This window comes from Coregonus clupeaformis, chromosome 9, assembly GCF_020615455.1.
Source record: "Coregonus clupeaformis isolate EN_2021a chromosome 9, ASM2061545v1, whole genome shotgun sequence".
Classification (NCBI taxonomy): domain Eukaryota; kingdom Metazoa; phylum Chordata; class Actinopteri; order Salmoniformes; family Salmonidae; genus Coregonus; species Coregonus clupeaformis.
In genome coordinates, this window is record NC_059200.1 from 53,581,415 (window position 1) to 53,599,476 (window position 18,062).

An 18,062-nucleotide genomic window follows, 5' to 3' on the forward strand; every position below is an offset into this window, starting at 1 on the left:
TAAAAATAAAATAGAAGGGTCAATGAAGACAGCCCATGTAGCCATTTTAATAGCTATGTAGTACTGGGCTGTCCGCATCACCCTCTGTAGGGCCATGCAATCGAGGGTGGTGCATTTGTCATACCAAACAATGATGCAGCCAGTCAAGATGCTCTCAATGGTGCAGCAGTATAACTTTTGAGGATTTGAGGGCCCATGCCAAATCTTTTCAACCTCCTGAGGGGAAAGAGGCGCTGTCGCGCATTCTTCACGACTGTTGGCGTTTGTGAGGACCATTTTAAGCCCTTATTGATTTTGACACAGAGGAACTTGAAGCTCTCGACCTGCTTCACTGCAGCCCCGTCGATGTGGAGTTTGTTATCAGCTCCTTGGTCTTACTGACGTTGAGGGAGAGGTTATTGTCCTCGCACCACACTGCAAGGTCACTGACCTCCTCACAGTAGGCTGTCTCATCGTCACCGGTGATCAGGCCTACTACCACCGTCGTGTCGTCAGCAAACCTGATGATGGTGTTGGAGTCGTATGTGGCCACGCAGTCGTGGGTGAACAGGGAGTACAGGAGGGGACTAAGTACACTCCCCTGTGGGGCCCCTGTGTTAAGGGTCAGTGTGGTGGAGGTGACGTTGCCTACCCTCACCACCTGGGGTCGACCCGTCAGGAAGTCCAGGATCCAGTTGCAGAGGGAGGTGTTCAGTCCCAGGGTCCCAAGCTTAGTGACGAGCTTGGAGGGGACTATGGTGTTGAACGCTGAGCTGTAGTCAATTAACAACATTCTCACATAGGTATTCCTCTTATCTAGGTGGGTAAGGGCAATGTAGAGTGCAATTGAGATTGTGTCGTCTATGGATCTGATGGGGCGGTATGCAAGTTGGAGTGGGTCTAGGGTTTCTGGGATGATGGAGTTGATGTGTGCCATAACCAGCCTTTCAAAGCACTTCATGATTACAGAAGTGAGTGCTACAGGGTGGTAGTCATTGTGGCAGGTAGCCTTAGAGTTTTTGGAAACAGGAATGATCGTGGTTAGCTTGAGGCATGTGCGGATTACAGACTGGGACAAGGAGAGGTTGAAAATGACTGTGACTATGCCTACCAGCTGTTCTGTGCATGCTCTGAGAACGCACTCTGGAATACCGTCTGGCCCCGCAGCCTTACGAGTGTTGACCTGATTAAAAACCTTACTCACGTCGGCCTCGGAGAGTGAGATCACGCAGTCCCCTGGGTCAGTGGGGGCCCTCATGCACGGCTCAGTGTTGTTTTTGTCGAAGCGTGCATAAAATGCATTGACTTCGTCTGGTAGAGAGGCATCGTTGGGAAGATCACAGCTGGGTCTTCCTTCATAATCCGAAATGGACTGTAGCCCCTGTCACATGTGGCAGTCGGCGGAGCCTGTGTAATAGGATTCCACCTTGTTCCTATATTGTCCTTTTACTTGTTTGATGGCTCTGCGGAGGTTGTAGTGGGACTTCTTGTACTTGGTTGTGTCCTCAGCTGTAGCCTGGGGGTTGGCTGCGATAGTCCTGTCCTTTGGCTTAGTGCCAACCTCTGTGTTAATCCAGGGCTTTTGATTGGGGAAGTAGTGAACCTTCACTGTGGGGACAATGTTGGCGATGCATTTCCTAATGAAGCCGTGACGGAGGTGATTAGCTTGTCGATGCTATCGGCGGAGTCCCGGAACACATTCCAATCAGGGCTAGCAAAGCAGTCTTGTAGCATAACCTCTGATTCTGAGCTTCTACTTGTAGACAGGAAGCAGGAGTATAGAGTCATTATCTGATTTGCCGAAGGGGGGGACGAGGGAGGGCCTTGTATGCTTGCTTGTGGGTAGAGTAACAGGATTTTATTGGCCTTAGTGACGAAGGAGACGTGTTGATAGAAGTTGGGCAATACGTGTCTTAATGACATGGAATTAAACTCACCGGCAACAAGGAAAGCTGCCTCTGGGTGCATGGCTTCCTGCTTGTTTATAGCCTCATACTGTTCGTTAAGTGCCAGCTCGTTGTTTTTCTAGTCCTGAGGTGGAATATATACAGCTTTCATGATAACAACTGAAAACTCTCTCGGGAGGTAGAAGGGTCGACATTTGACCATCAGGTACTCCAAGACGGGTGAACAATGGGTAGTGATTTCCACTGCGCTAGAGTCAGCACACCATTTTCTGTTGATGAAGAGGCATACCTCTCCCCCTCTCGATTTCCCTAAATCCAATGTCCTGTCTGCTCGGTGAATGAAGAATCCATCGAGTTGGATAGCTATGGAAGTTATCTTGTCCAAAAGCCATGTTTCAGAAAAGCAGACAATATTACAGTTAAGAGTGTCCCGTTTATAGCAAATCCACGATCGGAGGTCATCCATCTTATTATCAAGAGACAGTACATTGGCCAATAGAATGGAGGGAAGAGGTGGCCGGTTTTCCATTCACCTTAATATTGCCAGGGCTCCCCTCTCTACTGCTTTTTGGATTGCCTGAAAATTGGGTCGGAATTACACAAAGAGGCCAATTACACAAAATGAGTTGAATTCGAAGTTAAAGCCGGAATTGAGGTTAGTTACTGCCGATCTGATGTTCAAAAGTTATTGTCGATCATAAGAAATGATAGCGGATACATTTTGTACGAAAAAAGGTAAACGCCAAAGGAATCACAAAATAGCAAAGTTGGGTCGGCGCTCGCAGCCATACAGTTTGGCGCCATCTCCTTTTAGGAGACATGGCAAAATGTAGTTATAATGATGATGATTATTATAATATGTTATTTGTACGCATTTTAATGCACTGACAAAGCTGAAGTAGCATCAGAGTGACACATAGCATGCTTTGTTCCCAGGTAAATACATCATGAACACCACCTCAGAGTAACATCTCTTCACTTTAACATTGAAGTCAATGGATTAGCTGTATAAACACCACTATTCCCCTCACAGGTCCACAAATGAGGGTGGGAGGAAGATCTACAGGATCCTCTTATCTTTTCTGACCTATTTAAAAAAAATTTTTTTATGAAAGTCTACACACCCCTTGCACAGTCTTCACATTTTCTGCCTTAAAACCTCTTAAGGATCAGACCCTTTTTTTCCAATTTTCGCCTAAAATGACATACCCAAATCTAACTGCCTGTAGCTCAGGACCTGAAGCAAGGATATGCATATTCTTGATACCATTTGAAAGGAAACACTTTGAGGTTTGTGGAAATGTGAAATTAATGTAGGAGAATATAACACATTAGATCTGGTAAAAGATAATACAAACATTAAAACATGCGTTTTCTATTTATTTTTTTGTTCTATCATCTTTGAAATGCAAGAGAAAGGCCACAATATAACGTTGTAGTTTAGGCGCAAATTTGAATTTGGCCACTAGATGGCAGCAGTGTGTGTACAAAGTTTCAGATTGATCCAGTGAAGCATTGAAATACTGGACTATTTTGTATCAAGTCTGCCCAAATGTGCTGAATTGGTCAATTGATACATTTTCAAGTACATAACTATAGAGAACATACAAAAATGATATGGTAATACAAAATGTAAGTTTACACACTCCCAGGAATGTCATACATGATGGTCATTAGCTTATACACTACTTTCACACATCTAGATGGCCGGGCGGGGTGGGTGTGGAGCCAGAGACAGCAAGGGTTCAAACTGTAGAACCCAGTTCCCACATTTGAATATAAAAATTGATGCTACATTTTATCTCTGGGACCCTCAGGATGACAAATCAGAGCAAGATTACTGACTGTAAGTACATTATTTACCTTCAGAGGTGAATGTATCAAACCAGTTGCCATGATACGTTTTCTGTTGTTGTGCACTCTCCTCAAACAATACCATGGTCTTTTTTCACTGTATTAGCTACTGTAAATTGGACAGTGCAGTTATATTAACAATAATTTAAGCGTTCTGCCCATATAAGACATGTCTATGTCCTGGAAAGTTTGCTGTTACTTACAACAGTCATGCTAATCATATTAGCGCACGTTAGCTCAACCGTCCCGAATACGGGACACCGATCCCGTAGAGGTTAAAATGAAATCTAAAAATTGATTAAATTAGATTTTTTTTAATCTACCGATGTACACAACCACCTCCACATTTCCAAAGTGAAATATATAAATATATATATTTTTCTAATCAAAAAATTAAAAAATTAAAAAATTAATGATGACTTGAATGTCCTCAACTCTTCGGGCAACATATATACATTGTTTTTTTGTCAAAATCGCTCCAGCTCAGTAAATTTGGTTGGGAGTCATTTATGGACAGTAATATTCAAACCTTGTCTCTAATTTTCAAGCAGTATTGACACTGGACCATTCAGGAACACTCAACACCTCTTGGAAAGCCATTCTGGTGTGTCTTTGGCATTACAATTTGTGTAATTGTCCCGCTGAAATATAAAACTCTATCCCAGGGCTAGGTATTCAGAAGACTGAGGCAGGGTTTCCCCTAACTTTTTATCTGGGCTTTGCTCCTTTCATATTTATTTTGATCCTGACAAAATCCCCAGTTCCTACCGGTGATTAGCATACCCATAACATGTACTTGAAAATACAGAGGATCAACAACATTGCGTTCACTCCACATTACTGGCCTATATGACAAAGTGAAAAGAATGAAGCCTGTGTTAAACAATCCACTCAAAATCATTCATTCGATTTGCAACAAGGCTGTTAAGTAGTACTGCAAGACAACATGGCAAAGAAATTAACTCTTTGCCTACCGGTAAATTAAAAACGACATGCTGGGGTCAAATCCAATAGAACACAACACAGAGTGAACCCCTCTGTATTTTCAAGTATTGTGGTGGCAGCATCATGTTATGGGTATGCTTGTCACCGGCAGGGACTGGGGAGTTTGTCAGGATCAAAATAAAAACTAAAGGAGCAAAGCCCAGGTAAAAAGTTGGAGGAAAACCTGTCTCAGTGTTCTGAAAATCTAACCCTGGAATGTTTAATGCCAAAGACAAACCAAAATGGCTTTCCAAGAGGTGTTGAGTATTCCTGAGTGGTCCAGCCTCAGTCCTGACTTAAATTTGCTTTAAAATTAGAGGCAACGTTTGAATATACTGTAGCTGTCCATCAACGACTCCCAACCAAATCTATCGAGCTTGAGCAATTTTGACAAAAACAATTGATTAATGTTGCCCTAAGAGTTGTGCAAAATTGGTAGAATCTTATCCAAAATTATTCACAGCTGTAATGGCTGCCAAGGGTGGATCCACCAAGTGTTAACTCTGGGGTGTGTAGACATACTTAATCAAGACAACTTCGTTTTTTAATTTTTAACTAATTTGGAAAATGTTCTATATTTTTTTCTTTAACTTTGAAAATGTGGAGTAGGTTGTCTAGGAAAAAATCTAATGTATTCCCTTTCGAGATTACATTTTAAGGCAGCAAAATGGGAAGACTGTTCAAGGGGTGTGTAGACTTTCACTAGCGACTGTACATAACATTTCGCACCAATTTCGCACCATACCATGCAGACTCTGGAATAACTTGGTGAGCCTAACACCTCAATTCATTCAGATTCATTTCCTGGCCCCATAAAGTTGAGGTATTTCGTTAAACCTGAGAATTGTTGTGCCATGAGTGGCAAGAAGCTAACTATCGTTTCTGATGGCTAACTGATTCTTGTGCCCTCCCTCTCAACCCCATTTATGGTGTTATTGAAGTAACAACATTTCCCAATCATTCATTCCCCATTTTGACTTTTTCAGATTCTGATTTAATCATTGCAGTGACAGATTTGAGTAATCTGACTGCTGCCATATTGTAATAATTCCCCAATCAGTGTACATATCACTGACTGTATATACTGTACATTCACAAACAGTACAGTAGATCTTTAGGTTGAAACATCTGACTCACCTGCCAGACACACTAGCATTAACTCACAGACACAGATGCACATCCTCACACACTGAAATGAAATGTACACCTTGCAGTGGACCACAACAGTACGAAATGTCTGATACAAAACACGAATAAAGAGGCACAAGTAGATCATTGAAGATATCTGATTTCACATTAAGGATGTAGCTAAGGCTTAGATCATTTGCCATACTCCACCTGAAATAGCACTGTGTCTGACAGAGAGAGAGAGAGAGAGAGAGAGAGAGAGAGAGAGAGAGAGAGAGAGAGAGAGAGAGAGAGAGAGAGAGAGAGAGTGAAGACTAGCAAGCCATTTCCAAAACCAGACATCAAAATACATAAGGCAGACAGAAAAGAATGTGTCATCATGGTTCACAGGAGAGGAAAAAATAGAAGACAAGCTAGCTAGGGTGATTATCTACAAATAAAAGGTGTCAAATATAACAATGTCAGCAAAATAACCAAAATACTGGGGCTTTGGAAGTCATCATGATCAGATTTCAGATACACATCCACCTCTGTTCAAGAATAATAAATTAAAAAGCTTATCAAATTAGGAAGCATGTGCCAAGAGCACTACAGTGTCATGTACAGTACATATACTGTCCATCTTTCTGCCTATGTTCAAACAAATTGATTTGGCCATAGAAATACATGGACTTTTCTATAGCTAGTCTATAGTCTCTATAGATTCTATTTCTATAAGTTTGTCTTTGCTATTGTGGGCATGGATTGTTGTTGTTGTTGTTGTTGTTGCTCACCATGCCCTAGTACAGTACAGTATGGCTGTGTGTGCTGCAGAGGGTTAGTGGGAGGACCTCCATTTTAACATCTTGACAACAACAACAAAAAGAGCGAGAGAGACAGAGAGTTGGTTAAAAGCTTTGGTTTCCACTGTTTATCAAATATAAAAAAATTTACAGCGTATTTTATATCATATATATTTATTTATTTATGTATATTTATAAAGTGCTTAATAGGAATAGATAATTATAATATTGAATCATATATCATCATATGTTAGTTTTCTTTGTTTGTTTGTTGTTGTTGTTGTAGTCTTCCTTATGTTTGGCATTGGGATGAGCTGTTATTTACATAATGTTTACAAGTCCCGGGTTGTGCTCCCCATGGCGCCCATCCTATTGGTTGGCAGTGGAGGTGGGAGGAGTTTGGTGGCTCCCTGGCGGCGAATCAATGCTGGAATCACGACAGTGAGCAGGTGACGCCGGCGTCTTCAGAGTGGTCACAGTTGTGCACTTCCCAGGATATGTGGGAGCACTCCTGGAGCGAGGCCTCAGAGCCGCTGCACTTCAGATTGTCCAGGAGGATGGTGCCGCTGCCGGGCCCGAAGAAGGCTTCCCCGCGGGCTGCAGCAGCCTCCCCACAGCCCAGCTGGCGACACACCACCTGGGCATCAGGCATGTCCCAGGCGTCGTCGCACACCGTGCCCCATTCCGCCCCTGAGAACATCTCCACCCGGCCCTCGCAGCGGTGCTGCCCGCCCACCAACCTCACCAGACCTAGAGGGAGAGAGAGGGGTAGAAACAGTCACATATACTGGAGCAAATAAACATGAAACACTAGAGACACATATCACATACCATGGCTGATCCTAAGACATGATTGAAGTATGATGCATTACGTAAGACTGCCTCTGACAAGTGATGCTGTGAAGGTGTGTTGATCTTTGGATACCTTGAACCCAGAACATGTAGCTAAACCTGAACAGGTACAAGACTCACCTTCGCTTGGTGGTCTAGTGGTGGATGTTCTCTCTGTCATCCCAAAGTCATTTCCAAGTCCAACAAGCTGAAAGGCTGGAGAAGGAGAAAGAGGTGGAGACTGTATGAGACTTTAATCTACTGTGTATGTTTCCCAAGGGAGTGGTCATCTACTTGAGAACAACTGTTGATACAGTTCTATCAGAAGAGTCTAGAGCACTCAAAACATTGTAATGAGTTAATCAATTGATCAGTTAATCAGATAGATCAGAAGAAAACTGCTCCAGAAGTCAACTTAGTGATTCACTCAGAAATCTGAGGTTCACTGAGGTTCACTTGTTCACCTAGTCTGCTCTGCTAACCATGATTTCATGTAGACCTGAGTAACAGCAATGAAGTCTTTGTCTCTTTCTTTCTTTCTCTACTGTGTGTCTTATTTATCCTTAAAGAATGGAGGTTTAGCCTGCAGGCTTCCAGTGAGGCTGATGACCCCTGACTTCTCCACTCTATATTTCATGCACTCTGGGTCAGCTGGGCGGGCTGCCTGCTCCTCAGAGACCAACATTCACATAGTAAAATGCACCAGCTCAGCAGGGAAGAGGAGAGATGGATGACTGTGGGAATGGTGACTATGGGGTGACTGTGTGAGTGACTGTGAGCGAAGACTACAGAGGATTTTTGTGTGTGTGTTAATTTGAGTGTGTGTGTGAGAGTGCGTTTGCAAGTGGGCATGCATGTGTGTATTTGTGTGTGCGTGTAGCAGTACTGCCTGCATCAGATCAAAATATCAATTTCCGATTCACATCGGACAACAAAGTTATATTGCCACAGTCCCAGTCAGTCTTACGTGTGCAGATGACTCCAGCGTCTTCATGATGTCCACAGTTGTGCTGCCCCCAGCCCAGGTGGAAACAAGCCGCCAGCTCCCCTTCAATGCCTGTACAGTCCACATTGTCCAGCAGGATGGGACCCGATCCGTAGCCGAAGTAGGCCAGGACCTTGGCAGAGATGGCGGGGCCACAGCCCAGATGCCTACACACCACCTGGGCATTGGGCAGATCCCAGTCGTCGTCACACACCGTGCCCCACTGGTTGTTGTGGAAGACCTCCACACGGCCCTGGCAGCTGCTGTTCCCATTCACCACACGGATGGTGGGCCGCTCTGGAGGAGGAGAAGGCGAGACAGAGAGGTACAAGTCAGGAGGAGAACATTCTTCATGGGAGGTTCATCCAAAAAGGTGGAACTATTGCCTCCCTGTTGCACAATTACTTTAATCTATAAATGGAATATTTGTGAATAATAAGCCAATATTATAATAACTGATATATGAGTTTAGGGTGCATTAGCGGGAGTTTATAATTCCCGTTCGTTTATCACATGGGGGTGCAACATCATTACCTCTTGTTGTCATAGCAACCGTTGTCACAGCCGTAGTTGTTTCGGTGAATAATTCTGTTTGGTCGGTTACTAGAATAATAGGAGAAATGCATTAGAATCAGAATGACGAGTCAGTTTACACATAAGCAAGCTGATGCCTACAGTACACAGCAGAGGGTTTTCCATCCTCTGAGATGAGAGACTGGGAGGAGAGTGGGTGGGGTGACTTGATTTACTTGTTCCACTACCACAATGTATTGAGTGGCGCTGCTGAGTCACATCATTTGGACTGAGAAACCTGTAGGGGAAACAGCACCGTCTGTTGCTCATAGGATAGAGGTGCAGCAGTGTGGCCTGATGATCTGGGTCTGATGAGGACCTACACTGCAGCTATTATTGCTATTATAGTACTGCAGTACATGAAAAAGGAAATGACTTCTACAATTACCTGCAGTGCTGGCAGTCTGAAATAATCCCCTTCCCATGCCTATGGTGTCAGTGTTCATGGGAGGAACAGTAGTGGATCCTGAGCCTACACAGATGGAATAGACATGAATAGCAGATATTTAGAATAGTATTAAAGCCATTGGCAACATGAATTTAAGAAAGAGAGAGAGAGAGAGAGAGAGAGAGAGAGAGAGAGAGAGAGAGAGAGAGAGAGAGAGAGAGAGAGAGAGAGAGAGAGAGAGAGAGAGAGAGAAAGAGACAGAGACAGAGACAGAGACAGAGACAAAGAGTCAGACACAGAAAAACAGAGAGACAGAGAGTTTAACAAAAAGCTTCTCACCTGAACAGATAACCCCAGCGTCCTCATGATGTCCACAGTTGTGTATCCCCCAGCCCAGGCTGTAGCATTTACTCAGCTGGTTCTCGTAGCCATTACAGTTGACGTTGTCCAGTAGAATCAGGCCTGTCCCGTAGCCAAAGTAGGCATTAGTGGTGGAGGAAACGGCGTGGCCACAGCCTATCTGCTGGCACACCACCCCTGCGTCTCTCATACCCCAGTCGTCATCACACACCGTCCCCCAGCTGCCCTTGTAGAAGACCTCCACCCGTCCCTGGCAGTAGTCCAGTCCACCAACTAACCGGATCGTACCATCTCCTAAAATATAGGGGAGGGAGGGATTCATCAGCATTACATACATCTTCTCAGTCAAAGCCTGGCTTCATTCTGACATGCAGTACATGATGGCTTAAAATCCTTCGAACTGAATATCGCTCTGTTTCACTATTTAGCTTGGATTCCAGGTTAGATTTACTGAAATCTTGTGTGCAGTTGTTGTCTTTATACAACACATTGAATAAACACTGTATTGTCACGCCCTGGCTCTGGGGACACTGTTATGTTGAGCCAGGGTGTGTAATTCTATGTTTGGATTTCTATGTTGGCCTGAGTGACTCCCAATCAGAGGCAACGAGTGTCAGCTGGTTGTCTCTGATTGGGAGCCATATTTAGCTGTCTGTCTTTCACTTTGTGTTTGTGGTTTCTTGTTCGGGTTGGTTTGTGTTGTAACCATAGACGTCACGTTTTTCGTTTGTTGTTTTGATCGTGTGATCATTTAATAAATATAATATGTTCACCTTCAACGCTGCGCATTGGTCCTCCTCATTAGACGATCGTGACAGAAGAAACCACCAAGATGTGACCAAGCAGCGTGTCCAGGAGCCATCGCCAGGGAGATCCCTAACAGATCTCCTTCGCCTCCTCGACTGGGTCAAGCCGGGTGAGGAAGAGAGGGGCTTGACATGGAAGCAGAAGGGCGAAAGGCTGGCGAGGGACATGGAGACCTGGTCCACGGGTAGGAGAGACGCCCAGAACATTTTTAGGGGGGGGCTAACGCCGTGGACGACGGGCCAGCAGGAGACCGCGGCAGAGCGGCCCAGCGGATTGGCAGAGGAGGCCACCAGGTTACGGGGGCCACTGGTCGAAGAGGGGGTGGAAGATGTGGAGGCACGGCGAGAGGTACTGGCGTGTGTTGCCAGTCCGGTCCGGCCTGTTCCTGATCCCCACGTAGGGCCAGTGGTGTGTGTTCCCAGTACGGTCCGGCCTGTTCCTGCCACTCGCACCAAGTCTACGGTGCGCATCGCCAGCCCAGTCCGGCCCATTCCTGCTCCCCGCACCAAGTCTGTGGTGCGTTTCGTCAGCCCTGTCCGGCCCGTTCCTGCTCACCGCACCAAGTCTGTGGTGCGCGTCGCCAGCCCAGTTCGGCCCGTTCCTGCTCTCCGCACCAAGTCTGTGGTGCGCGTCGCCAGCCCAGTCCGGCCCATTCCTGCTCCCCGCACCAAGTCTCTGGTGCGTATCGTCAGCCCTGTCCGGCCCGCTCCTGCTCCCCGCGCCAAGCCAGTGGTGTGCGTCGTCAGTCCAGCACGGCCCGTGCCTGTTCCCCACACCAGGCCAGTGGTGTGCGTCGTCCGGTCCGCACGGCCCGTGCCTGTTCCACTGGTGCCTGGTCGGCACCGGTCAGATGCGTGACGCCGGAGCTGGAGCAATCCGCTCCATCAGTGTGCAGTCCAGCTCCGGCCAGCGGGGCCAGACCGGACCAGGGGTACTTTGGGGGGTTGGAGAGGGAGTGGGGATCAGGCCCGGAGCCGGATCCGCCGCCGAGGCGGAGTGCCCACCCGGTCCCTCCCTGTGGTATTTAGTTGGCGCGGTCGGAGTCCGCGCCTTTAGGGGGTACTGTCACGCCCCTGGCTCTGGGGACACTGTTATGTTGAGCCAGGGTGTGTAATTCTATGTTTGGATTTCTATGTTGGCCTGAGTGACTCCCAATCAGAGGCAACGAGTGTCAGCTGGTTGTCTCTGATTGGGAGCCATATTTAGCTGTCTGTCTTTCACTTTGTGTTTGTGGTTTCTTGTTCGGGTTGGTTTGTGTTGTAACCATAGACGTCACGTTTTTCGTTTGTTGTTTTGATCGTGTGATCATTTAATAAATATAATATGTTCACCTTCAACGCTGCGCATTGGTCCTCCTCATTAGACGATCGTGACATGTATTGAGCACATGTGTGTTCATTTGTTTTCTGTCCCTCTGTGACTGTGTTTGTAGACGGGTAAAAAGCTGAGGGATGGGGCTGTAGAAATATAACCACTCTCAAATCCATAGACAGCACTGTGCATGCAAGGATTGACCATCCATGATATCAAAATTATTGTTATAAAGGCCTTGTGCTGTCAAAAACAGGATTTTCCTGTGTTTATATACTGTACCAGTCAAATGTTTGGACACTGTATATATTTAAACACTATGAGGTTGGAATAACACTGTGAAATTGTGAAAATGATGATAATGCCCTTTATATGTAAGAGTGGTTTGAAAAGACCGCCTGAAATTTCAGCCTGTTTTGCTGGGATGGAGTTTTGGCCTGATTGGTGACATCACCAGGCGGTAAATTAGTTAATCGACCAATAAGAAAGAGAATAGAGTTTCAAACCTCTCTGCCAATAACAGCTAGTTTTCAGTTTTCCCTTCCCCACTCAGACCACTCCCAGACAGTCCTAGCAAAATTCTTGCTTGAGAAATTGCTCTTTGCTAAGAAGCTATTTTTGTTTATATTTGACCATTTTAATTGAAAACATTCACGGTAAGGTACTTAATTGTTACCCAGAAATTATGTGATATTGAGATAAAAACGTCTGCATTGGACCTTTGAACATGTTTTGAGGCTATACAGTGTTTGTTTACATTTTTAAGTTATATTCTTCAAGAATTAATGAGTACATGTCATTGATTTAAAAATGGATGTAGCAACTGCAGATTAGCCCTTTAAACCTATACAGTGAATAAAACCCTTCTTGAATCAATTTTGTTTACTTATTTTTGTTTGTGTTTGACTGAAATTAGAGAGAAAGAAATGAATGGATCACTTACTTAACCCTGAGTTTCTCCTAGACGGAGTGGTGGGCTCGCCCACGCCCCGTGATTCCAGCACTGATGTATCTGAGGAGAGATGAGGGAAAAAAGTAGGTCAAATTGACGTTTTAATTAGTGAGAATAGATTTTTTTATCAGTCGCCAGGGATATGTCCCTCTAACTCCCTCTTTGTTATACACATGAGTTTAGCGTTCTTAGAGATCTTTAGAAATGGTCAAGACCCTACCTATAGAAAAGGAATTAGAACAGTTATAGATTATTATACATATCTCTATGGGCCCTACCTTTGCATGTGACAGACACGTCCTCATAGTGGTAACAGTTGTGGATGCCCCAGCCCAGACTTCCACACTGTCCCAGGTCTGTCTCCCCTCCTTTGCAGTCTACGTTGTCCAGCAGGATGGGTCCTGAGCCCTGGCCGTACTCTGAGATGCTGCCCACCGCCACGGCCAGACCACAGTCCAGCTGCCGACACACCACGTTGGCATCTACCATGTCCCAGTCGTCATCACACACTGTACCCCACGTCCCATTGTGCCAAACCTCCACACGCCCCTCACACCTGTTACGCCCGTTCACCAGACGCACTGGAGAGGAGAGGGAAGAGAGATCCAAAGATACACGGTCAGAGAGATACAATATAATATCACCAGATGCACTGAAGAGGAGGGAGAGCCAAATACAACGTGGCCAGAGGATTCACTGAGGAATCAGCAATCAGGACAGCTGACCTCCCTGCTCCCTCCCACTCATATGCTGATGTCATGAATGTGACTGTAAGTGTGTGATGTTGTCATATTATCCTGTCAGGAGGCTGGTTTCTAGATCTCGTTTAAGTTAAGAAAATCCCCCACGAAACTAATTCAATCATTATACTTTTACTCACTTTGACTACTCGCTCTAAACTCTTTTTGTATTCTACATGTGCCATAAAACATGGAACAAAACTCTGTGCAAGCACATAAAAGGCCCACTGTCTGTGTGTTACTGTCTGGAAATATCACTATCATATAATGACAGTTAATAGTGACAAGAATCCTTTTAGAATAGCTTGTCTAATCCCTTCCACCTTCCAACATAAGGAACACAATAAGACTAAACAAGCCACATGAGAGAAAGAGAGGGGGGAGATGGAGAGAGAGGGATAGAGAGTGTGAGAGAGAGAGAGAGAGGAGGAGATGAAGCACACACTGTAGCAGAATAAGTAATTGAGGGGGATTAGGTAAATTGAGAGCAAAGGGAAATGACCTTGTTGTAGTGTGCCCGGAGCACTGATCTATCTCTCGCTCTCTCCTTTTCCGTCCTTTTCCCTCCCTCCTTCCCTCCCTCCCTCTCTCTCACTTCACAAGTTAAGCTAGATAGTATTTTATTCATGAGTTGGATGTGGACATGTATTTGTAGAACATGGGTGTTTCAGACAGACAGAAGGTGTGGTGGATGTGGTGAGAGTTGACGGGAGCCCAGCAGCGCATTGCCGACCTTGGGAATGTGTTGTCTTCATGGCGGTCATCGTCGTCGTGCTATTGGCTGGACAAAGAGGGAGGGAGGGAGGGAGGGAGGAGAGAGAAAGAGAGAGAGACTTTGGTCAAATTATTTGTTGAAAGGAGGTTCTTGGCCCTCCATAGTTACTGTACTCTATATCTACTGTATCTATTTTCCTGTAATCCAAGACGCAGCTTGAAAACGCAGCAGGAAGCCTATTTAGACCATGTAGCTAAACCAGCTAAGGAGTCTACACAGAAATATGTACTGAAGGTTTACCCATTCCAATCTGTGAACTTTGGGGGTTTTCGTTTTGAGAATGGAAACAAAAAAGTTACCAAAATTATACACACTGTCTCTTCTATTTTAATAAGACTGTCAGGCTTTACTTTGTTAAAATCACAGTAGACCTCGGTGTGATAGTTCTGGAGTACATCAAATAAGTGGAACTGGGCACTCAAGGAGAGGTTTGGGAAACACTGGTTTAAAAGAATCCTTGACTAGGCATTAACTGATAAAAGTCGATACAGCAATGATGATTGAACACCTCGGGTGCATCTTCTCCCATCATTTAGCAACCACACAGATTCTATAGGGTTAGGCTCTGTTTAGTACTGTGTTGACAAACGTCCAAGTCTCATTCACTTGGCTATATTGGAATGACCGTGAGAAATCTGGAAATCAATGTTGTGCTCTGTATTATTCCTCAGGTTAATGGTGGTCGGTAGTCTTTACTGGTATTTGAAGCTCCATGAAGCATATGTTGGTCTGAATGTCTGCGACCATACAGTTTGAGGACATTAACTGTGTCTAATAGGGGAGGTATAAAGCCACTGAGACTGTGGTTTCTGGTTACCTGCCTCACAACGAGAGAAGAGGAACCTTTCTAAACATTACGCCAAAAATAGGTAAATTCACAGGCTTCAGTAAAGGCCCTAAACACGTAAACAGTTATGTTATGTACGCTATGTTCTTTAGTTATTGAAAAGGATCCTGGCATTAGAATATGGTGTTTCTTTGTTTTGTCAGCTGTATTCATAAGTGACCTAGGACTGAAACCTGTGGTGGGAACAGTAACATTAGGGTGCGTTTCAGAAAAGACGGGTCAGTAAAACGAGAAGAGATTGACTTGGAAATATACTTACTGGATATGTCTCGTCTGCTGATTTTGGTCATATCTTTTGAAATCAGAAAATAAAGAGTAGTATGTCAGGTACAAAGAAATGTCTTAGATAGCACAGCAATCCATCATGAATTTGATTGTTGGCAACATCAATCCAATGCATATTTGAAGTTTGTAAACATGTTCTATTTTTAGTCCAAACTAGTATAATCAATAACTACTCAGACACTCCCCAACCGTGTCCCTGTTCAGAACAACTAGCAGAATGTTTGCACTTCAAAGCCTAACTGGTTAACAGCTACTAGACACTGCGTTCAGATACAAGGGCAGGCAGTCCTACAGGAACTTGTTCCTCTGTCCCAGGTAAACCCAGGTACACCAGGTTCATCAGGTTCTCTAGCTCTCTAGTAAAGGTTACATACACATGCAAACGTTCTGACTTATTCAGCTCATGGCTAGGAAAATCATGAGAGATCTATCTGTCTCTTTGCAGTACACATCAAAACTAATTTCACCCACCAATTTATCTGCTAGGAGGGATCATTCCTTGAGCTGTTGTAGTGTTGGTTAACGTTCCCACCCCCCAAAGCCCCCTTTTGCCCCCACACACAATTGTCTCCCAACTCAACATGAGCAGTGGTGAAATATCACTCTGTTACAAACTCACACGTACACTCACCGATCTGCAGAATCACGCTGATGGCCACCAGTAGCAGGGACCCTAGCAGGGACAACAGCAGCCAGATAGCCACTGTCCAGCCTCCACATGGCCTACGCACACACTCTGCTACACGCTGGCCTCGCATGGCTCGCTGTCTGACTGACGCTCCAATCAGTCCTGGTGGAACACACACTTACACACACAATCAATCAGTGCACTGGACTCTCTGTCTCCGTCACTGTCTCTCTGTCGCTCTCACACACACTATACCTACCTTCCTGCTGAAACAGTTCTGGACCCCTGATACTGGTACTCACTGCCCACTACTAGTCTACTACTACTACTACTCATAATCAATAACCATTGTATTCCCAACATAGTATTGGACAGTCGTCTCTAGTGCAACCCCCTGCAGCCAAATGACTGTACAGTAGTGGGGCGTTAGTATCAAAAACCATGCGCACTGAACTGAAAACCGGTGTGTGTGAGTGTGTGCATGTGTATGTGTCTGTGTGTCTGTGTGTCTGTGTGTGCCAGTGATGGAGAGGAGAGGTGTGAGTGGGCACACCATGCTGTGTCTGTGTGTCCACTCCAGATTGATTGGCACTAAAACAGCTCCCAGTGTGCCCCAGGACCTGCTGGAGCATGAAGCCGACTGGCCCATTTCCCCAGGCCAAAATGGCCGCCTAGCCGAATACAACACTGCCACCCCACCCCACTGCACACTGGCTGGCTGCTAAAACACTGGGCACAGAGAAACTGTTTTGACCTGTTGTGAGCATGCTGGTACAAAATGGATATGCATCACCCAGGTGGCAGTGAGTGGACGTGTGCCACTGCTACCCCAACAGAGTGGCAAACATTTTATTTTATTTTCAAATGTGTCTATTCTGTACTACGTAAGGGACATCAGTAGTTATATGTCTAGAAGGCGGAGACAGTACGGGTGCATCAAAGCTGGGACTAAGAGACTGATAAACAGCTTCTTTCTCCGGTACCCTGCCCTGAACCTTAATCACTGTTACTAGCCGGCTACCACCCGGTACTCTCCCCTGCTGCTCTATGTACATAGAGTCATTGAACACTGGCAACTTAATGTTTACATACTGTTTTACCCACTTTATATGTATATACTGTATTCTAGTCATGGCTCATCCTAAATAACTACTGCTGTTACTAGCCGGTAACCAGTTTATAATAGCAATTAGGCAGCTTGGGGTTTTGTGGTATATGGCCAACATACCACGGCTAAGGGCTGTATCCAGGCACTCCGCATTGCGTTGTGCGTAAGAACAGCCCTTAGCCGTAGTATATTGGCAATATACAGTACCACACCCCCTCGGGCCTTATTTCTTAAATATAGTTATATACTGTATATTTATATTCTGGACTCTGACATTGCTCGTTCTGATATTTCTTAATTTCTTTCTTTTTATTTCTTGGATTGGGTGTATTGTTTTGTATTGCTAGGTATTACTGCACTGTTGGAGCTAGAAACACAAGGATTTCGCTGCACCTGCGATAGCATCTGCAAATCTGTGTACGCGACCAATAAACTTTGATTTGATTTTATGTTTCTCAGTAGGAGTCACCCAGGATGTAATGTAAATGTTCAAGTTCAAAGTCATTATTATGGTCCTCATAATTAAAGACGGTTTGGTGGTGTTTTGGAGTTGAGTAAAGCAAGGGCCTATATTTGGACGTTGGGATTCAGTTTTTATAAGGTGCTGGTTACGGTGACTCAATAGGGCCTTCACATCTGTATTTTCAGTTACAAGAAGCAAGAAAACAGTGCTTAAGACACAAGGGGTAAACATATTAAAGGTGAAAAAACGAGACACAGATACAGTGAGGGAAAAAAGTATTTGATCCCCTGCTGATTTTATACGTTTGCCCACTGACAAAGAAATGATCAGTATATAATTTTAATGGTAGGTTTATTTGAACAGTGAGAAACAGAA

General features: G+C 44.8%; 1 protein-coding gene across 1 annotated transcript; it reads right to left on the minus strand.

Annotated features, from left to right (window-relative positions):
• Nucleotides 1–6,758: 6,758 nt before the first annotated feature.
• On the minus strand, nt 6,759–16,469 carry LOC121574095 (scavenger receptor cysteine-rich domain-containing group B protein-like). Its single transcript, XM_041886691.2, has 11 exons — nt 16,120–16,469; nt 15,463–15,495; nt 14,315–14,362; nt 13,120–13,422; nt 12,833–12,901; nt 9,751–10,065; nt 9,412–9,495; nt 8,985–9,053; nt 8,433–8,747; nt 7,607–7,681; nt 6,759–7,384 (listed from the first exon to the last, which is right to left on the minus strand). Exons 1-11 carry the CDS (start codon nt 16,244–16,246, stop codon nt 7,068–7,070), a joined length of 1,755 nt encoding a protein of 584 aa, XP_041742625.2. The 5' UTR covers nt 16,247–16,469; the 3' UTR covers nt 6,759–7,067.
• Between the last annotated feature and the right edge of the window lie 1,593 nt (nt 16,470–18,062).

What these genes read in the sequence shown, in the direction of transcription:
- LOC121574095 (XM_041886691.2), bottom strand. Translation starts at nt 16,246, where the DNA reads ATGCGAGGCCAGCGTGTAGCAGAGTGTGTGCGTAGGCCATGTGGAGGC. An exon ending in CAGCAGACGAGACATATCCA is followed by an intron (nt 14,363 to 15,462) that starts GTAAGTATATTT and finishes CTCTTTGTCCAG; the next exon opens with CCAATAGCACGACGACGATG. An exon ending in TAGGAGAAACTCAGGGTTAA is followed by an intron (nt 10,066 to 12,832) that starts GTAAGTGATCCA and finishes CCTATATTTTAG; the next exon opens with GAGATGGTACGATCCGGTTA.